At 46.5% G+C, this 22,885-nt stretch overlaps 2 protein-coding genes across 2 annotated transcripts in view; one reads left to right on the forward strand and one right to left on the reverse strand.

The window, feature by feature from the left end:
- Positions 1-22,885, forward strand: part of LOC144806413 (uncharacterized) — a 206,051-nt gene that overhangs the window by 76,859 nt on the left and 106,307 nt on the right. The window lies entirely within an intron of this gene.
- On the reverse strand, positions 11,760-14,334 carry LOC144806408 (uncharacterized). Its single transcript, XM_078672769.1, has one exon. It carries the CDS (start codon positions 14,332-14,334, stop codon positions 12,208-12,210), a length of 2,127 nt encoding a protein of 708 aa, XP_078528895.1. The 3' UTR covers positions 11,760-12,207.

Genomic DNA, 22,885 nt, shown 5'->3' on the forward strand with positions numbered 1-22,885 from the left:
TGGCCAGTGGTAGGCGGTGGGTTTGTTCTTATTCCGCTTTATTGTTTTATTGTATTGCCTGTATTTTAGTGTTGTGTCTGTGACTGCTGTTGTTCTGTCTTCCCCCGCTGCCTGTTTGTGGTCCGTGCCAGTTTTCCTCCCTTTGTACCCCTCGCTGCCTCCGTGTCTCTGCCCGGTTTTTCCTTCTGTACTCCTCGCTGCCCCCGTGTCTCTCAGCCCGGTTTTCTCTTCTGTACCCCTCGCTGCCCCTGTGCCTCTCAGCCCGGGTTCCCCTTCTGTTCCTCTCGCTGCCCCCGTGCCTCTCTGCCCGGTTTTGCCTTCTGTTTCTCAGCTGCCCCTGTATTCTTGTGCCCTTTTTGCCTTTTGTGCCACTCGTTTTTTCCCTGTATTTCTGTGCCCTCTTGCCTTCTGTGACACTCATTTTTTTCCCTGTATTTCTGTGCCCTCTTGCCTTCTGTGACACTTGTTTTCCCTCTTTTTTTGTGCCTTTTTTGCCTTCTGTTCCCTTCATCACCCCTCACTGCCCCTGCTGTTGCATCCCCTGTGGCCCTGCCCCCATGACTGTCCACTCGCTACCCCCGCCTCCTGCCTCCCAGCTGCTCCTCCCTCCAACCTCCCCATATATGCCAGCCGCTGTGAGGCTGTGTAGCGGACGCGCGCAGCGGGTGCGCCTAAGGCAAGTCCGTCTGTGCCTGGACCGCGCCCAGTGCCAGAACTCCTGGCCACCGCACATGCCACGACAACTGCCGCCACTGCGATGCCAGCACTCTGCACGCTCTCAACTCCAGATGGACCCATACCTGCTTCAAGGCCGCCCCAAAACGCACACACAGTCCCTTCACCTGCCGGAACTGCAGCTACATCAGCATCAGAGCTGACGAACCACCCGCCAAGAAAGACCTCGACCACCTCTGATGCATACTACTGAACATCCGCTCCACACGCAAACACGCCGTCGAGCTCTGAGACCTGCTCAACACAACATCCCTGGACGTCGCCTTCCTGACAGAGACCTGGTTGAACTACTCCTCCGCACCCGACATCGCCATAGCCATCCCAGATGGCTACAAGATCACCCCCAGAGACGGCACCAACGGAGTCGGAGGAGGAATTGATATCATCCACCAGAACAGCATCAGGGTCTCGACTAGCACCAACGACGCACTCAGCACTGCCGAACACATGCACTTCCAGATCCACAGAGACCCTAACTCCACCCTCAGATACACCCTCGTCTACCGACCCCTCGGACCCCGTCCCAAGTTCAGCGACTCCATCTCTGACTTCATCAGCACGCACGCCCTGACCTCCACGACTACATCCTCCTCGGAGACCTGAACTTTCACCTTGAGAACAACAACGACAACAACTCCACAACCCTGATCGATAACCTCACCAACCTCGGACTGAAGCAACTCGTCAAAATGGCCACCCACTCCGCCGGCTACACGCTCGACCCCGTCTTCTCCTCAAGCCCACACGTCTCCGTCAGCCACACCACCGAACTTCTCTGGAGCAAAATCTATGAAGACCAACTACATGCAAACCTCGTTCTCAGCCCACCCACCGAAACCTCCAACACCCACGACTGCGCCAACACTCTCGCCCTGCTGAAGACACCCCCATGCAGAGACACTAGCAAGAGGGCCAGCTGGTTCACCCCAGGTTCACCCCAGAACTCCTTGCCTCCAAGCAAGCCTGCCCGAAACTAGAGAAGGAATGGCAAAGTGAACAAACTCCGGACAGCCACGCAGCACACAAGGACGCAATTCGCAACCACCACCACCTCATCAGGGCGGCCAAGAGGACCTCCTTCAAAGACCTCCTCGACAACAATGCACACAATAGCAAGGAGCTCTTTAACATCGTGAAGGAACTCTCCAACCCCAGCTCCAACACCAATAACATCCCACCGTCGCAAGCCCTGTGCACCTCCCTCGCCACCTTCTTCCATTGTAAGATAGCAGACACCACGACAGCTTCAACACCCAGACAGCCCCAACAGACAAGTACACAACAGACCCTCTACTCACCATCGACCACGACGCCCAACTAGCATGGGCCAGCATGAGTGTCGATGACACCATCAAGACCATGAGCACAATCCACTCCAGCTCTCCGTCAGACCCATTCCTGCACCACGTCTTCAACAAAGCAATCAGCTCCATCGCACCCTACATGCACAACATCATCAATCTCTCCCTCGAGACTGTGACCTTCCCAGACAGCTGGAAACACGTAGAGATCAACGCCCTACTCAAAAAACCTAAAGCAGACCCAAGAGACCTCAGGAACTTCCGGCCCATCTCTCTGCTCCCCTTCCCGGCCAAGGTCATCGAGAAAATCTTAAACAGACTGCTAACCTGATACCTCGAAGAAAACACAATCCTGGACCCTTCCCACTCAGCGTTCCGCAGCAACCACAGCACCAAGACTGTCGTCATCGCCGCCACTGATGACATCAGGACCCTGCTGGAGAGACCGCAGCACTCATCCTCCTAGACCTCTCCGCCACCTTCGACACCCTCTGCCACTGCACTATACGTGCACGCCTCCACACCGCAAGGCTCTGGAATGGACCACCTCCTTCCTCTCCGGCAGAACCCAGAGCGTCCGGCTCCCCCCATTCTGTGCCAAAGCCTTCGAGATCATCTGTGGCGTACCCCAGGGATCCTCCCTCAGCCCGACACTGTTCAACATTTACATTGCCCCACTCGCACAAGTCGCCCGACAGCACGACCTCAACATAATCTCCTATACCGACGACACTCAACTGATCCTCTCCCTCACCAAGGACCTCATCACCGCCAAAGCCAACCTCCACGAAGGTGTGAAGGCCGTCACCGACTGGATGAAGATCAGCCGTCTGAAGCTGAATGCTGACAAGACGGAGGTCCTCATCCTCGGCTTCAACCCTTCAGCCTGGGACGACTCCTGGTGGCCGATGGCACTGGGGGCAGCCCGACACCCACCGACCACACACGCAACCTGGGAATCGTCCTCGACTCAATGTTCTCAATGACTAAGCAAGTCAACGCCGTCTCCTCCTCCTGCTTCGACACCCTCCGCATGCTTCGCAAGATCTACAGATGGATCCCGACAGATACAAGAAAGACAGTCACCCAGGCCCTCATCAGCAGCAGACTCGACTACGGAAACGCCCTCTACGCGGGAGCCCTGACCAAGCTCATCAAACGACTACAACATATCCAAAACACCTCGGCACAACGGATCTTTGACGTACCACAACACGGCCACATCACCCCCCACTTGAGAAACCTGCACTGGCTCCCCGTCAACAAGAGGATATCCTAAAGGTTAGTTATGGGAGTAAGATATTGGGCCACATTGGGGTAGGGGCAGTGGAAAGTGCTGAAAACTCTTTCCTGCGACGGCCCTTTCTGTCCCACAAAGCACCCTGTTTTATGTCGTGCAGAGTTTAGGATGCCTTTCCTCTCAGATTTACTGGCTTTCCGTCCCCTGGAATTGTGGCTTAATATTTGGGCTAAGCAAGAAAATACACTTAGCAAAGACGTCCTATAAGAATGCCTTTCACTTGACCATGTTTTAAGCATCTGATGGCTCCAGTATATAAGAGTTGGACTCCAGGGTAGGTAGGAACTATTCATAAACCCTAAGCGTATTTCTAAGAGGGACCTTTCTCTGGTCAAAGAGTGTTTTTTAAGAATAAACCGCTGTGAAAAAGAGGGAAATGAGCTGTATAAGCCTAGTGTGTGAAAATACATTGTGTTAAAAACTGCACCAACCACCAAACCTTATCTTCTAGGGCTTAAAAGCATCCATGATCATTTTCTATTGACCCGGTTTCAGTTCAACCTCTTCTATTACTTCATGGCACACCCTTGCGGCTCCCACAGAGGCCTGTGCCTCATGCCCTGCGGCTGCAACAGTGAGTCTCCTCAGGACCTGATGCACTTTATTTTCTGTCGTTTTTATGCTGTCCCTAGAAAGTTATTTATTATTCCCATTCTCAAAAAAGCAGGTTTTAGGAGGGTGAGACCAGCTCTTATCTTTTTACAACTCCTCTCTAATGACACGGTTTTGCATACACGTAACTGTTTACGGTTCGCTGTTAGACGCAGGTCAAGCTCCGATTAACTTCTGTACTGTAATTCATGAATTTGTATCTTGTGTTTTGATTAACTTGGACATATTATATTTGTCAATCTGTAACTTGGAAGATGTTTTATCATTTTATGTATGACTTTTATGGTTTTCTTTTATAAAACTGAATAAAGTTTGTTGATAATAATCACTAGGGGATTCATTTACAGGGTAGCATGGTATACCTCACAATAACTCCAGGAGTCACAGTAGACACAATGTACATTGCTTGTTCCCCTTAATATCAACCTTACATGTACCGCCAATCACCTGCCCAAACCTCTCCCTGCTGATGCCAATGTGGTCCTCCGTCATCCCACAGACCATATTTTTGGCCCCTTTGAAACTACCCATACAATAAAAATGCTGCAGTTGTAAATACATATCAACTACCATTTGTTGTGTTTGAAACATTTTCTTGAATATTAAAACATAAGCTGATTATTAAAGCAAAACAAAACATCAGTTGCCATACACATAAGAGACAAAAGTTGTACATAAAAATCCACAAACTGTAACACAACAAAGTTATGTAGAGCACAATTCTTAATTTCGGGCAATCTTTAAAGTTCAACGATAGAAACGTGCATAAAGAACAGGAAAGAAAAGAAAGAAGGTGGGATACAGTGGTTTCATTAATGTAATGCTTCCTACATATAGAAAACCAAATACTAATTATTTTCCTTAAGCAATAAAGTCCGCACACTAAAATACTAAGAGAAATATATTGAACAATGAACATTTCATGTGTAATTAGAATTCAATTTGAATATTTTAACCTCCTCAGCATTATTTGACTCATGATTACAACCTGAATGCTGTGTGGAAAGGAACCACCTCATGGGGTTCAAAATCACATATTTTCCAACAATAGGATTCAAATGATAAACTTGAATTTCAATTCAATTTATTGACTTAGGCCTTTTTTGGAGATCAACAATTTTAAATATATACAAAATCCACACACTTTTGTAAAATGTAAATGTCATATTTTAAAAGAGTTCAAACAGACCCAGCACGAGCTCTACGAAAAATAGAAGATAAGTGAATTGTACTTAGAGAAAATGTGCTGATAAGTAATCTATTGATGTAAAATACAGTGGTCAGGCAATGCTTGTGGATCTAATCTATTCAGATTTTAACTCCATAGTTTACTACATTAGAATACTTGAAGATCCATCTCTCAGATCAGTTCTATTACAGTTTTAGTTGCGATAACACTAATAGAGATCATTGATAAAAAGATTTTAAAAGCCATGGGTGGAATTGATCCTTGGTCTAAATCTGGAGTATTGTCTGCAATAGAAACCAGTACAAACAGATTAAATCTAAAAGGATTGAATATGTTTATTATAGTGGTTTAGAGTAAACCCAGAAGACACTCATTGTTCCTGAAACTCAGAAAATGTATCTAAAAATTATGATTACATCTTATTTTATGTCCAGAGACTGCTTTAGCTGCTTTCCTGTTTAAATGACAACATTTGCAAATATATTTAACAAAACATTAAAGCTGGATGTCAGAAAGTCTGTCTTTAAGTATTGTGTAAGAGTTATGCGTAATGGTTTTTATTTGATCTGAAGCAACACTAACACTAAATAGGTACGTGCACAGGTTATCATTAAACTAACATTATTAGCAAACTTAATATGGAGGGAATTGAGAAACATGGCCTCATGTACCAAGGGTTTTATTGTTCACAAATCCACTGGTTCAGTATTTCACAGAGTTTGCAAATGTTAAACCCCTTTTTAAAATGTACTAAGCCAATTTAACAATTCCGATTTCGAAAGTGGAATGTTAGTGTCCCTTCTGAATATTTAATACATATTTAATACATCCTTAAGGTATGTATTAAGCTTTGAAACCATATGTGGGCTGACAAACAGTAACAGGAGGTAGTAACCCAAGGGGACATTTGTGAATCTGAAAGTAAAATGGGGTGCATTAAAAATGCCTTTATTTAAAAGCAATCACAGACACAGTAGTGTGCTGATTCTACAAGCAACCACTTTTACCAAATGGATTATTAGAACATGAAACTCAGTATTTCCTATATTGCTGAAATTTAGTCTCTAATATTTTTGTCATGTGGTGTAAATATTTGTTCCTGTTATTTCCCATTTCAATATTGTCATGAAATGTACCTATTCTGTTTGTTTCTGGCTTTCCCCTCCTGTATTAGGCTTTAGTACAGTGTGAATTCTCTCATGTGAAGTGACATTGTATCTGACATTCAGAACACTCATACGGCTTTTTTCCCCCGTGTTAGTTTGCTCATGACAAGTAATTTCTAACCAAAACTTTGCTTGCATTTCGAGCACTCATAAGGTTTTTCCCCAGAGTGGGATCTCTCATGAAGCATAACACTGTCTTTCAGATTCAACTTTTTATGGCATAAGGATTTTCTCTAGTGTGGAGTTTCTCATGGTGAGATAGCGTTTTTCTCAGCAGTTTTTCTGGCATAGAACACTCATGAGGTTTTTCATCAGTATGGAGTAGCTTATTGTGAGAAAGTGCCATCTTTCTTGCATTGGTATGCCCCCACTTTTTGCTGAATTGCTGATGTGCTTTGACTGAGTGTGCCCTGGGCTCCTGCCAATCAGGTGTCCCGGGCCTGTGTTCCTTCCCTAAAACTGTATTGAAGCTGAAACACAATTGGCATCTCTGGTCACATGTCAGCCCCTGGTAAATGGTACCCTAGGCATTGTGACCAGAGAAGACCCCGAAGGGCTGCAGCACTTCTTGTGCCACCCTTAGGGGCCCTGCACCCTGACACCCACACACTGCCTTTGCAGACTGAGTGGCCTGGTGCAGAACTAACCAAAGAGTCGACATGGTACACATTCCTGTGTGCCATGCCCACGCACCCACTGCCCTGGCATACATCAGTCACCCCTCTAGCGGGGTGCCCTCTGCCAGTAGTGTGGGCACAGATGCAGGAGTCCTGTGCCCCCTACAGTGCCCAGGTCCACTCCTGGGACCTGTAAGTGCAGTGCTGCCATTAAGAGTATATGATGCTGGGAGGTTGTCATTACGAACTCCACAGCACCATAATGGCTACAATGAAGACTGTTTTAGTTTAGTTTAGTTTATTTGTTTAGCACAGTTAATTAAAACCATTGCTGTGAAATATCCATATTAGCACAATTATCACATCAAGAAACAAAACCAAAGAAATACACTGTCATTTTACAAAAAATCTATACATTTAAAAACAATTTTAAAACTACTAGTGTTAAGTTACTATTGAAGTCCAAAAAGTGAAAAGATTAGAACAAGAGGTGCTAGACAAGGAGACGCAAAGACGCAAAAAGTCAGTAATACGTTTTTGGGGGTGGAGGGGGGGGGGGGCAGGAAGCGTAGGAGCCGAGGAAGGTGAAAAGAAGTTTGCCAAGAGTCTCACAAACTTTCCAACCCTGGCAAGCGCTTGAATATCTGTGGAGGTAAAACACAGAGCCGTCGCCTCCCAGCGTGACCTAGTGCCCCATTTTAAAAATAAAGGTTTTAATAAATGCCTTCTGGGGCCATCCATAGCGGGGCAACAACACAGTAGGTCGGCCATGATTCTTTGTGGTATGAGCACAGTCTGCAGGCCCCCCCCCTCCTTTGAAGGAGCCCATCTGTAGGACGCCGTAGAGCACAGGCCTAGAAGCCGCATAGACAATATGTTCTTCGGTGCCACTGCGTTCAGGTTTTCCAGTAGATAGAATTGCGGTACCCCAGGCTGGTATGAGACATTCAAGGGAAGCAAGACAGTTGGTGTGTTTAAAGCCTGAAGGTCCATCCGATGGGAAATTAGTTTCGCCTGCTTATTTATGACTTTTTTTCCACACTGAGTATGGAATTGTGTCTGAGATTAGCAGGGAGCTGTCAATCTCTAATGATTTAATGGCCTTTGTCGTTTGACGGTTCCATGGGTTTCCAGGGCTGGTAAAGATCTCTTTTAGGCAGAATTTTAGGGTGGTATCTGCTGCTTTTGATGACCTTATAAAATATTTCAATGTATCTGCCTCGCAGTAGATGGACTGCCTTTGTAGTCCCAGCTCCAGGCGTAGTCTTGTTCTCTGAAGGAATTTCGTGAGATGAAAGATTTTTTTGTAAATGGAAACTTGGGCATGGTCAAGGCAGACACAGCATGCACCGGGAAAGGCCTGATGTCCATAGTTCAAGGCGGGGAGTAGTGTGGCTTTGATCACTTTCAAGATAGGTTCTGCAGAGGGGCTGCTCAGAGACTGATTCAAACGAGTCAGGGAGTATGTTATTGCAGAAGTGGAGAAGTGTGGCTCACTGGTTAGAAGCGGCATACCCTGAAGCAGAGGTCAGCCCGGGACCAGGGTTCAATTCCAGACGCGGCAGGGTCTTGGGTCAATATCCGCGGACTCGATAATTCTCACTTAGGTGCATACGCTAACCATGGGTCCCACTCTGCAACTCTGGGCAATAGCTTGCTTAATCTCCACAACGGCCCTAGCAACGCCAGAGATGCCTGGCTTCACCTTGGGGTGCCCTCTCACAGGGAAAGCCAGGACGGGTTCCCCAGCGGTATACAGCGCCAGGACGCCACGTAACGAGGTAACAGTGTGCTTTACAAGTATACATACATTACATTACATTACATGCTCTTTTTTTCATGGCAGCTAAATGAGCTGTTGATCTTGAGGTCTCGCAGAACCATACTCCTAAGTAATTGTATTTTGCTGTTGAGTTGATCGTTGCCGGCCCAATGTGCCACCTTAAACTTCTCTTGTTCTTACAACGGCCGAATATCATCACCTTGATCTTTTCTTGGTTGATTTTTAGCACGTTGGCCGTATTATATGTATGAAGCTTACTTAATGCTCGTTGGAGCCCCGTTTTTGTCTGGTCCATTATGACAATATCGCCAGCATACTGGAAAATATGCAGATCCCGTTTTGCAGGACCCAGCTTTGGCGGGAGTAAATTGCTTTTCTTCACATATGTTCCCAGATCGGCAGTATAGAGATTGAAGAAAAGCGGGACGAGAACACAGCCCTGCTTCAAACCGTCTCCAATGGCAATTTTTCTGGAGACTGTCTTGGGGCCAGTTTTAATTCGCACCCAGGTGTTCTTGTGCAGGGAGATAAGGGCTCCTAGCAGGTTCTGTGGAATCCCGATTTGTCCAGTTTCCTCCATAGAATGTCGCGAGCCACTTTATCGAAGGCTGCGCTGTAGTCAATAAAGCAGCAATATAGTGGAAGATGATTTTTTTGTGCCGCCTGCTGACTCAGGAAAGCCAAAATTGTGATGTTGTCTATGGTGGATGCTGAGGAGCGAAACCCTGTTTGAAAGTAAGGTAGAATATTGTTTTCGGCTACCCAGTCTTCTAAGAGCTTGAGAAGACACCGGGCATATGCCTTCGCCTCAAAATCTAGTAAGGCAATAAGTCGGTAGTTTGCTGGGAGCATAGGGTTTTCTTTCTTAAAAATGGGGCATAAAATCGAGCCGAGCAAAGAGTCTGGTAGCTGGCCGGTCATAAACACGTTGTTCAATAATGAGGCAAGAAGTTCGGCCCACTCTGCCAACGCACATTTAAAAACCCCTGCTGGAAGGTCATTAGGCCCGGGGGCCCCGTCGTTTTTCATTGCCTTCAGAAATTTGGAGACTTCGGCTGCAGAGGTTAGCTCATGGGGTTCAGTCAGAATTGGATCGACATTATCTATTAAATCGGTCGCCACGAAGTCCGACGTGACTCTGCCGTATAGTTGAATTACATGCTGGGCCCAGACTTCTTCACAGACTTCCGTTCCCTCTGTTGTGATTCGACGAGCGGAGCTTGTTCATGTAATTCCAGAACTGGGATAGGTTCTTGCCCTGTAACAGTGCGAATATTTGTATCCACTCTTTTTGTTCTTTTAATCTCTTTGCAGCCCATACTCATTTTCTGATGGACTTGCGCAGTAATGCCATATTGTAGGCCATTCAATTTGTGCAGACGCACAGCCCTCCTGAGGGCTTTTCTTTTGGTGGTTAGCTCTGGGTCATACATCCGCTTCGGGCATAGCTCGTAAGACTTTTGTTGGGCCTCAGTTCCCGTTAAGAGAATTTGCAATTTTCTAATTGCGCTGTCCCACCGAAGATGTAAGTCCGTTGAAGAGCTATGCCTAAAATTTGGAGTCTCTCCTATAAGCCAAGTGCTCACCTTGGTAGAACCTGATGAATCCCCTTTGATTTTCCTGACTAAAGTGTGGAATTCAGCTTGCGTTGTGTGCCCCGCAGCTGTTATTTCTGCAGCGGCTGGCACTAACAATTCAATTGTTACCGTTAAGGGGTTGTGGTCACTCTCGTGACGGTATGGGATTTCCATCCTAGTTAGTTTATTTCCTAAAAACGGTGAGAGGACAATATAGTCAATTGTAGAGATGTTTTTGAAGGTTGGAGGAAGACTGACAAGTTTGATATCAAACTTCTCAGCACATTAAACTCACACTGATGCCAGTGTGGGATTTAATGTAAAATGCACTACAGAGGGCATCTTAAAAGATGCCCCCTGAAACCTAACATACAATCCACGTCTTGTCTGCCTAGGCTGCCACAAAGCAGACATGTTGCTGGACCCCTGGGTGGAGAGCCCCCGCTCTCCTGGGCCTGCAACACTGCACATCCTGGGCGAGGTGCTAGGCCTCCTCGCTGTACTCAGCAACTGTCCCCCACCGTTTCTGACCCCCACTCTGGCAGGAAGACTGGCGGGAAAACCTATGAGAGGAAAGGGGTGTGTCAGCCTGTGCCAACTCCACCCCTCAGGTGGGAGAGGCGAGGTGAAGCACTACTCCGGGCTCCGGCCATCTTGAGGATGGGGAGCCCTGCCCAGTTAGAGATAGGCTCCTGCCCCCCTCCCACAGGGGGTGTACTCACCCAAGGACAGGGACCTATTGGTCCCCGCCCTTCCTCTACCTGTAATGACCCTAAATGTAGAATTTAGGGGCGCCCTGAACCTTCCTTCCTCAGATCCCGATTTCGAAACAAGAAAGAAGACCAAGAAGAAGAAGACCTGCCGTGCAGGTGCTAACAAGAGGACAGTACCAACTGACTTGGCCCCAGTCCTACAGGCCTGTTGATCCTTGAACCTGCTCCTGCTAAATCCCGGCATCTCCTGTGGACAGCAACCCCAAGTACCCCAGAGGACCTGCCTGCCTTGACCCTCTTAGAGACTGGGACTCCCAGGAGCAGTGGCTCTGCTCAAACAGCAATACCCCTGGTGCCAGCCAGGAACCGCTAATCCAGCCCCCTCTGCACCCGCCGAGCCCGGCCCGTGCCTGAGTGGGCAAAGACCCTGAGGACGTCCCCCCGGCGATTCTGACCTGGAATCCAGTGCCCAAGGACCCTCCTCGATGGCCCGGACTGCTGACTCAGAACCAGGGGCCTCTCCAACTGCGACCACCAGAGGGTAAGATTTCCCAACATCCAAAGACACCCCTGCACCATGAGCCCTCCAAAATCCCAACTTACCCCCCGAAGTTCTGGTCACTCCAGAAGATCCTCCGTCCCCGAGCCTGCAGCCATTGTTCCCTTTTTGAAAATCTCCATTGAATAACATTGAGCGTTCGACGGCTCAAAAGCACCCTGCACCCAGCCGCCTGAGTGTCCCTGGCAGTGCAACCCTTGTCCTATCCTACTTCCCCATTTGACCTAAGCAAGTGACCAGGAGCATAGCTCTCACAGCCGCATGGCCTGCTAGCCAGCAGCCATCAACCGAAGGCCCCCTGCCTCTCATTGGATAACATTGGGCCTACCTACCTCTGCACCTGGCTACCCTGTGCCGCTGAGGGTGTACCAACTGTACCTACCTGACCCGGGGAGACCCCTGAATCTATCCCCAGAACCTTAACTCTGCCAGTTGAGTACTTACCTAAAAGCCGATAACTCACTTTTCTTCCTTAGGCTAACATTGACTGGTTTCACTTGGAAATTCTTCTAAGTGTGGAGTTTAGGAACTTTAAAATATTCACCTAAAATCAGCCGAACAACGAATTCCAATTTACTCACCTGTTTTCAGGAGAGACCCCAGTGCTGCACTTGTAACCATCTCTACCTCTGAATCTTTTCTGACATTTAAAGCACTAATAATTTTTTTCCCCAGTGTGGATTCTCACATGTTCGGTGAGATTAGATTTACGGCTGAAACACTTTTGGCATTCGGAGCACTGATAAGGCTTTTCCCCAGTGTGGATTCTTATGTGCTGAGTGAGAATGCTTTTTTCACTGAAACATTTCTGGCATTCAGAGCACTGATAAGGTTTTTCCCCAGTGTGGGTTCTTATATGCTGAGTGAGACGGCTTTTTTCACTGAAACATTTGTCGCATTCAATGCACTGATAACGTTTTACCCCAGTGTGGGTCCTTGTATGTTTAGTGAGTCTTCTTTTGTCACTGAAACATTTCTGGCATTCAGAGCACTGATAAGGTTTTTCCCCAGTGTGGAATCTCAAATGTGCAGTTAGAAGTGATTTAAGTCTGAAATCTTTTGGGCATTCAGAGCACTGATAAGGTTTTTCCCCAGTGTGGGTTCTTATATGTTGAGTGAGACTGAGTTTGTTTCTGAAACATTTCTGACATTCAGAGCATGGATAAGGTTTTTCCCCAGTGTGGGTTATTGTATGTTGAGAAAGACTTCTTTTGTCTCTGAAATTTTTCTGGCATTCAGAGCACTGATAAGGTTTTTCCCCAGTGTGGGTTCTTGTATGCCGATTGAGACAGCTTTTTTCACTGAAACATTTGTGGCATTCAGTGCACTGATAACGTTTTTCCCCAGCGTGGATCTTTGTATGCCGTGTGAGACTACTTTTTACACTGAAACATATCTGGCATTCAGAGCACTGATAAGGTTGTTCCACAGAATGGGTTATTGTATGTCGAGAAAGACTTTGTGTGTTATAAAACCTTTCCTGGCATTTAGAGCACTGATAAGGTTTTTCTCCAGTGTGGAATCTCAAATGTGCAGTTAGAAGTGATTTAAGTTTGAAATGTTTTGGGCATTCAGAGCACTGATAAGGGTTTTCCCCAGAGTGAATTCTTGTATGTTCAGTGAGTCTGATTTTGTAACTGAAACATTTTTGGCATTCAGAGCACTGAAAAGGTTTATCCCCAGTGTGGGTTCTTCTATGCCGAGTGAGACTGTTTTTGTCAATGAAACATTTCTGGCAATCCGTACACTGATAAGGTTTTTCCCCAGTGTGAGTTTTCATATGCAGCATGAGATGGCTTTTTTCACTGAAACATTTCTGACATTCAGGGCACTGATAAGGTTTTTCCCCAGTGTGGGTTCTTGTATGCCGATTGAGACAGCTTTTTTCACTGAAACATTTGTGGCATTCAGTGCACTGATAACGGTTTTCCCCCGCATGGATCTTTGTATGCCGTGTGAGACTACTTTTTACACTGTAACATATCTGGCATTCAGAGCACTGATAAGGTTGTTCCACAGAATGGGTTATTGCATGTCGAGAAAGACTTTGTGTGTTATAAAACCTTTCCTGGCATTTAGAGCACTGATAAGGTTTTTCTCCAGTGTGGAATCTCAAATGTGCAGTTAGAAGTGATTTAACTTTGAAATGTTTTGGGCATTCAGAGCACTGATAAGGGTTTTCCCCAGAGTGAATTCTTGTATGTTCAGTGAGTCTGATTTTGTAACTGAAACATTTCTGGCATTCAGAGCACTGAAAAGGTTTATCCCCAGTGTGGGTTCTTCTATGCCGAGTGAGACTGTTTTTGTCAATGAAACATTTCTGGCAATCCGTACACTGATAAGGTTTTTCCCCAGTGTGGGTTCTTGTATGCCGTGCGAGAGTGCTTTGATCACTGAAATATTTCTGGCATTCAGAGCACTGATAAGGTTTTTCCACAGCGTGGGTTATTACATGTCGAGAAAGACTTTGTTTGTTACAAAAACTTTCCTGGCATTCAGAGCACTGATAAGGTTTTTCCCCAGAGTGGACTCTCATATGTTCAGTGAAATAAGATTTACGGCTGAAATTTTTTGGGCATTCAGAGCACTGGTAAGGTTTTTCCACAGAGTGGGTTAATGCATGTCGATATAGACTCGCTTTGACACTAAACCTTTTCTGGCATTCAGAGCACTGATAAGGTTTTTCCCCAGTGTGGATTCTCATATGCTCAGTGAGATAAGATTTACGCCGGAAACTTTTTTGGCATACAAAGCACTGAGAGAGTTTTTTCCCAGGGTGCATTCTGTCAAATTCTGTGAGATGAGATGTATGCCTGTATCTTTTTTGGCACAGGTATCTTTATTCCCCAACTTCGGTTATTTTGCCTTGATTGAGGCGGGCTTGAACACTGAATTTGTTCTCACAGCCCGTGTTTTTATAAGGTGTATTCCTAGAGTTAATATCTCTATGTTTAGTTTTCTCTTGCTTATATGCCACGGTAAAAGTTAACCCGATTTTACAGTCAGGCTTGTTTAGATAATGTTCTGCATTTATCTCTAAAAGAAATTGTGTGTAATCTTCTCAACACTTGAATTGAGCAAGAAATGTGGGGAAGCAGTCCTATAACACCTGTTGAAATGTTTCTAGCAGATAATAGTCTTTAGGTTATAGTCTCGCCGGCAGCAACTTATTTTGTGACTGAAGTTTTTCTCGAATCTATTGGTATAGGTTCTTAGCAATGAAGTGATAATGTGTTAGTCTGATATTTAATGATTAAACTAATAAGCACCTTTTTGCACTGGTGTAATGGCAGTAACTGAGGGAGTTAGAACGTGCACAGTACTTTTGTGGATCACCAGTCACAGAACATCATTTCCTTTTACCCTTTCTTTGTTTGGTGTAAGGTTAAGATTTGTAGTTCTGAAGACGAGGATTTATTTACATCAGCTATAGCGCAATGGTGCTCATTTAAACCATTTTTATATTTAACAGTTTAACATATCACTCCTGCACAACAGATAATGTTGAGGCAATTTACATAGGATTACAGAACAGTACACAATAAAAAGGAAACAATCTGAGATGGTCATAGACACAATGAAGTGGTGTATTTTTAAGGTTTTTGCAAGAGTGAGCAGAGTGGGTCGTGGTGTTCTATCTAGAGTCAAATAGTCTCAAACTTGCGTAACTGTTAAAAACGGTTGTCGAACAAAGGTGATTTTCAGCTTCAGAGTCTTCTTTCAGTGTCTTTTCTTTGATGGTACGCAGAAGAAACCTTTTCTTATAACTTTCTTTTATGCAGTGTGTGCTTCCTCTCTGGAATTACACGACGCTTTAGATGAACGTTATTCTGTGCACAGATATGACTTTGCTCTGGGTTAATGAAATGCAAAATGAGAGACTTGGCTTACAGGTATAGTACTTTCCTCAGCTCCCACTTCCTCACCACACTTAGATTTTGGAAATTGTTTAAACGTAGAATGATGGATGTCCTTCAGTTTTTCAAAATAACCCTTCTTATGGCATTGACATTCAGTTGCCCGGTGCTAAATCCTGCTTTCTTCGTCCGTAATTTCAATCACCTATAGTATTAAAATTAAATAGTTAATACATGTACATTTCCAAAAATAATATTTACAAGCCAAATCAATGCAGAATTTTGAAAATGTTGAGCTGTTTTTCAGACAGAGCAGTGTGTAGAATGGTAGCATGAGAGTACCTGGATGTAGGAGTGAGGATTTGTAGAATTTTCAACATTTTATTAAGCTCACAAAGGATACATGCACCCTATGGACTTGTAACATAGAATCCCAAAGGCAGAAATTAAAGTCATATGGACGGGTACCAAACAGATATTTAAAAAAGAATACTATTAATTAATTTTTAATGTAGATTTCTGGTACGGGAATTTCCCTCCACGGACAACAGTCATTTTCCCCTGTCCTGAGTTACCACCTACTTGTATCTGGTATCCTGACTTTTGAGTTTTTGCGTGCGGCAGAGGCCAATCTGTTGTGTGCTGCGAGGACTATGCCTAGACCATTCCCTCAACTATGGTCCAGAGTATGAATCAAGGGAAAGGAAATTAAGGCGTACTTTCATGTGTTCACTTTATTCCACCTGATTATCAGTTGTTAGGTTTTTCTGCTCCTGGATTTACTGGGTGCAGAAAAACAGGACACCATTGTTTTCCAGACAGGAAAATTAGACTGAAAAGACACACAAGACTCTGGGTGCAGCAGAAGCAGCCAAGACGTATGCTGTTTTTTTTACTAACTGGGGGAAACACACAATTCTTCCCTCTGTTAGAAAATGCTTTCCTCTTCCCTCCCTTGCTTCACCATTCTCCCCCCAACCAACCACATGCATATATATACCACCTGCTTAAAACACTTTGTTAATAAAAGCAGAAACACACTATGAAATAGTGAATGGCATGTGGTTTGACAGGCAGAAGAATCTGTTCCTCGTGGCAACTACCCAGTTCATAGCATCAAACTTGTGACTGCACGTTACTGGGGTAAATCTACCACAAAGTAAAAAAAAATACGTGTAATTTTTCTGCCACCCCAGTACTGTGCAACTTCTAACAAGTGACTATGAGAGGTCTTGGACCGGTCCTGTGACCTGGAGGGTCACACTAAGTGTGCCCTCATTTATGGCAGAGGACTGTCATGGGTTTAACAGCTAGAGCGGTGGTGGCAATGCACCCTGTTGTAAGGATCAATAGCCTGATGAGATCTTTGCATCATGGTCAGTGGAGTGGCTTTCTACTGACACACCAATGTAATGCTCCATTTCTATGCCTGTGCCCAGACGTTTCGTTAACATCAAGTGCGTGTTTAAGGTGTTGGTGTGCGTAACATAAATGTAATGTGCGAGTGCGACAGAGTAAACTGCATCTCCTGCCTGCCAGTTGTGTATACAAGTGCGACCATCTATCCCTCTTTTATATCCTCATTCAAAGTCCTCTGTAACCAAGGAATAATGTGCTCTACAAAGTACTCAGGTGCCTGCTGTGACACCAGGGATGGTGTCAGCCTGACAGTCTATCTAAGTTGAAGGGACATCACCTGCAGGCTGAATTACTTAATGGAGAAGCTGTGTACCTGTCCTAAAGAGCCTAGAAGTCTGCCTAGAAGCCTGCCTGTCTGGTAAGAAAGGGAAGGGAGGGTGACTATCCATCCGGAGTACAAGGCTGTCCTGGAAGAAGCAAGGTCTGACACATCCCCGGTATCTGTAGGGCGGGCCGGAAAGCCATCCAGCAGGGCCAGCTAATCTGAGGGACAACCCCCCTGCCCTCCCCCACCAAGACTCTCCCAACAGTTCAAGGCAGAAAATAAAACTCTACGACAACATGATTGCTGAGGGCCAGTTGGACATTTGTGTGCTGCCAACCGGCCATTCATGGTTGCATTAGCCAAATTCCTAACACAACGGGGTCTGAATTTACTGACTTCCAGGAGAGCCTGTGTTGGGCTTTTAGCTGCTGAATTTCTGACTACTCTGTGTCAAAGGCCCATGAGGGACGACAACGACTCCAGTGTCAAACACGCCGGCCACAGTGTGGGCTCAATTGCTGACGGTCGGGCCTCCAGAGGGGCTGCACTTACCAACAGGCCAGGTGTGACTGCTACCTTGGGACTGCTGATCTTCATGCAACTGCAAAGAAAAGACAGAGTGGGTGCCCTACTAAATGCAGTACTACATCCAGGACAAAAGCTTGCTGGTGGGTCACTGCTCTCTCGAGTCCATTCAAGTGTCAGGAAACAGGAAAGAGACCCAGACATGATTGACTCATCCTGTGAAAGGGTAAGACGCTTACGACAGAGCATACACGCATTGGGGTGACTGGAGTGCCAGAACTGCACCTATACTATATTCATGATACTCCTAAATGCCCCTAGAGGGGAAGAGGATATCAGAACCGGATGCACCTGTCTGCCGCACATGGTAGTCTGGCATGTCTGGTAGTCTGACTATCTTTTCACCCAGACTGTCCATAAAGATGATTTTAGCGCCGCTACACACATAGCAGGGTCGATCTCAGACTATTCGCTGGTGGAGTTGCAACTCGATGGTCCGGTTGTGGCCTTCATGCTACCCCCAAGGGTTGATCCGTGATATTTAAAAGACAAGACGTTCAAAGCTCATATGAGAGATGGAGCAGACTTCTATTTTAAGGACAAAAGGCGGCCTGTTGAATCAGCTTGCGTGCTACAGGATGAATTCAAGGCAGTGATTCGAGGCCAGACACAAGCCTTGATTGGGGGAATGCAGAAGGAACGTAAATTGAATGGCGAGGCTCAGGACAGGGAATGTGCTTGGCATGTGGGGAATCAGTTTCTACCCCATTACACCGTCTACTGAAGCAGCACACATTACGCACTAATGAAAAATAGCGTGCACTCATACGCTGGCTACCCAGCATTGTCTCTATGATGTCGGTGATAAAGCCAATGAGTTGCTTGCATGGTTAGAGAGACAAGACAAAGGACGGTACTGGATCCTTGAGGACACTGACAACAAGGGGACGGAAATACTTCCTGAAAGACCTGACCTCGCCAATGCCAACGAATGAGGACCGAGACGCACTAGACCAAGAACAGACAGTAGACTAAATAAATAAGACAATAAGAACCTTGCAAACAGGGCAAGCGACGGGGCCTAATGAGCTCCCCTTAGAATTATATAAACTCCTGATGGATAAAATCAGGGAATGCCTTTGGAGGAGGTTTAAGACTGCCTGAAAATAAGGGTGTCTCCCAGAGGACCAAAGAACGTCTGAGGTGGTGGTCATCCCAAAAAAGGACGAACCAGCAACTGAGTGGGGGTCTTATAGACCTATCTCCCTGCCTAATTTTGAGACTAAGGTCCTTGCATAGGCCCTGGCGATCTGCCTGCAGACAGTAATTGCATCAGCATGACTCATCCTGGACATCCCCCGTCGCAGCCACATCTCCGGACACCTGAGAGACCTGCACTGGCTCCCGGTCAACAAGAGAATCACCTTCCGTCTCCTCACCCACGCACACAAAGCCCTACACGACGAAGGCCCCGGATACCTCAACAGCCGCCTCAACTTCTACGCTCCCACACGCCAGCTTCGATCGGCCGGCCACGCCCTCGCCGCCGTCCCCCGCGTCCGAAGAGCCACCAGAGGGGGAAGGTCCTTCTCCTACCTGGCCGCCAAGACTTGGAACTCCCTCCCGACCCACCTCCGCCTGACCCAGGACCACCTCGCCTTCAGGAAGCAGCTCAAGACCTGGCTGTTCGAGCAGTAGCGGACCCCCCCCCCCCTAGCGCCTTGAGACCCTCCGGGTGAGTAGTGCGCTATATAAATGCTGTGATTGATTGATTGATCCTGATCAATCAGGCTTTATGCCACACCAGGGAACGCGCTTAAATCTCCGACACCTTAATGGAGTATCGCATGCAACAGGGGATTCCTTTGCTGAACCAGTGGTGCTGCTGTCAAGCTCTTGTATGTGGCCCCTCTAGCTTGCATGCGCGTCAATAATACAGTCTCCTGAGTCTTTGCCCTCCGACAGGCATGCTCCTTGTCTCCTATGCTCTTCACACATGTATGGGTTCGCCAGGACCTCTCATATGAGGTATTCCAGTTGATCAGGAGTGGGATGAGAGATTCTCCCTCTACGCTGACCTTTTGCTATATGACACGTAACAAGTCTTCTTGAGTAAACAAATTCTACAAATTTTTCACATATTTGGAGATCATTCAGGAGATCAATTGAAAGAAGTCCTTAATATGCCTGCTGGCGCCAGGGACCCTGTGGCTGCACTCTAGGTGCACAGTTAGGGTGGCACTACCTGGCTTCAAATATTTGGGCATGTTTATTAGAAGAGCGCCACAGGCAGGAACGTAATCCCAAAATTAGACCGGCTTCGCAGGGATGCCCCACACTTGCGGGCGCTCCCGCTTTCCTTACTGGGCCGGTTGGCCCTAATTAAAGTGATGACCCTCCAAGGCCTCCTGCACATCGTGTAAAAAACTTCCTTTAAGATCCCACCAGACTATTTTTTCAAAAGGTAAACTGAGAACTTCGGCTCCTGTTGTGAGATGGCAGTTGCAGAGGGGAGTTTATTAGGGTGGACTGGCGGTCCGGAGCATTCTTAAGTATTACTGGGCCACGCAGCTGGTGGCAGTCAACAATTGGGTTTTTATGGACCGTGAGGATCCTGCTTACTGGGTAGATAGATTGGCCATGGGCAAGAGAGGTTACCCCACCCTGGTGCTGTATCGAAGAAAGTATGAGTGCACCCTACCTACTCACACCCAAACATTGGTAAAGGTGTGGAGAGAGGCTACCAAGTGTTTAGGCTGAGAAGGTAAGCTGACTGAAATTACTCCACTGTATGATGGTGATCTCTTAAGTGCAGTGGGAGGATGGCAGGGCTTCACAAAATGGGGATTGATTAGCTTAGAACAGCCCGGCGATGTGTGGAGGGGACAGGCGCTTGTGTCCTTCACGACCCTACAACAAAAGTATAAATTAGGTGAATAAAAACGGTTCTGACATTTCGGATGAGTCACGCTCTGCAAGGTCACATCTGTGTAGGGGAGCAGTTGCTTGATGCATCCCCCGACTGAAAAAGCAATCTCACCCATCTTTAAGAAGTTGATCTACAATTCTCTGGATGCCTTGGGGACACGGAGAGCTGTGCGGGAGAGGGATCTAGGCACGCTTGGCGATGGTGATTGGGTTACGGCCATTCAGGGTGCCAGGGAGGTGGCAATTAGAATTTATTTTTGTCTAATTTAACTACAGATACTGATACTGCCAAATCAATGACCCTGTTTACATTAAATGGCAGCTTGAATTCAGAGCTCAATAATAGACTTGATTGAAAAAATGACCAGCACACTGTTTATCTTGCCAAGACACAGGTACTTTTTTTAATTCTTTTTGTTGAACTAGTCCTCAATCGATGGTGTTGACACCGAAAATACGGTGCACATTAGTGAAAGTTATTAGACCAAAAACAAAGCGTCTGCAAATATAGAGTGAGTAACATAGCTTGGCTTGTCTTGACACTCCCTGGCCAAATCCCACTACATAAAACTAGATTGCCCTTTATCGAAGGCAGGTAGTCCTCCCAAGGTTCTGGAGGTCGCTGGGCTGCAAGACGACTTGCCTTTTGGTTCAGGATCATCCAGGGATGCAGACAGGCCAGTAGGACTGGGACCAAGTCCATAGTTCTCTACAGAGCCTCACCAGCAGAGAAGGCCGCAGAGCCCGGCTCTTCTTAGGTCGCCAAGAACTGAAATTCAGGGTCTGGGGATGCCACCTAAAATCTTGATTTAAGGGTGTTACAAGGGAGTGACAGGTAGAGGCTAATGGGCCCCTTTCCTGGGGTGTCTATACCCTCTATCATGCCCACCTCCTGTGGAAAGGGGACACAGTCCTAGCCCTGATTGAATAAGTCCCATCATCTTCAAGATGGTGGGCACTACAAAGTGTGCCTCACCTCGCCTCCAGCACCTGAGGGGCGGAGTTGGCAGAGGGGGGGGCGCACCTCCTGCTCTATCTAAGATTTCCCACCTGTCCTTGCACCTAAAAGGGGGTGAGGCCAGGAAGATAGCTTGCTCCCTCTAACAGAAGAGGCTGGGGTTGAACACCTCCACCCAGGAAAGGCATTGTTCTCGACCTCAAAGTGCGCAGGCACTCTCCCCATGAGGACAGGATACTGTCTGGTGGTAGCAGGCTGGCTCAGGCCAGTCGATGATCACACTAAGGATTGGTAGATCTTAGGGGACCCATCTAAGGGGGCCTCTGTGTGTAATTTTTAATAAATCGGACACTGCAATCAATGCAATTTTAATATGCTGAGATGTTTGGTATCAAATATCCCATATTTCAGAGAAACCTTCATGAGGCTGGTGAACTCGTAATGACAAGCGTCCAGCCAATGTGCTTACTATAGAGCTTGGCTGGTCACTTGTAATATCCAGGAATCAACAAGGACATTGAAGGAGGTATCCCTAAAGCAGCATGCACTATAAGGCCTGCTAGAGGGGTGTCTACCTATATCTCAGACAGTCCCTATGGGCATCGCATACAGGGATGTGTGCCACGTCGACTCTTCAGTTTTGTCTGCACCAAGACACACAGCTGCAGAGGCAGTATGTATGTATGTGTGTATGTATATATGTGCTTGGTGAGGGGTCCCTTAGGATGGCATAATTTGTGCTGCAGCCTTTAGAGACCCTCTTAAACAACAAGGCCCATGGTACCAGAGGTATCTTTTACTAGGGACTTATAAGTGAGGTAATGGGGTGACAATTGTGGAAACGACAGGTACACTTAAGGGAAGGAGATCGGGCTCAGGGGACCTGGTTGGCAGGGACCCTGTGCACTTCCAGTAAATACTATATCATTTTCCAGGTAAAAAGGGAAGGCTAAACAAGTCCAAAACAGGCCCTTTCCTACATTGAGACATATTTCCTAGGACAGCGGAAACTCTACAGCAGGTCTTGCTCACAGTCCTTATACTGTGACTGCCACTACTGGACATTAATCTTGAACTGTTAAAGCAGGGCCAGGATCTGTACAGGAGCCAATGAACAGGTTGGCAACTCACCAGATAACAGAAGTCTTTTGTCTTCACACGTACTCAGAGAGAACAATGTCATCCCATATATTGCAGGAGAAAGAGGCCACAACCCTCAGTGAAACACTCACTGCTCAGATGTGATTCGTTAATAAGAATAAAATTAACATAATGCGTCCCTGGGGACCACACAGATACACCGTTCCTACAAGTACCATAAATGCTTGGGGTCCCGCAGGTAAACCTAACTGTGCTACAAAGGCTAAGGGGCCCTACAGGT

The sequence above is a fragment of the Lissotriton helveticus genome, assembly GCF_964261635.1.
Source record: "Lissotriton helveticus chromosome 1_1 unlocalized genomic scaffold, aLisHel1.1 SUPER_1_unloc_7, whole genome shotgun sequence".
NCBI lineage: Eukaryota > Metazoa > Chordata > Amphibia > Caudata > Salamandridae > Lissotriton > Lissotriton helveticus.

Coding starts and splice junctions, on each gene's coding strand:
- LOC144806408 (XM_078672769.1), bottom strand. CDS start 14,334: ATGCACCCTGGGAAAAAACTCTCTCAGTGCTTTGTATGCCAAAAAAGT.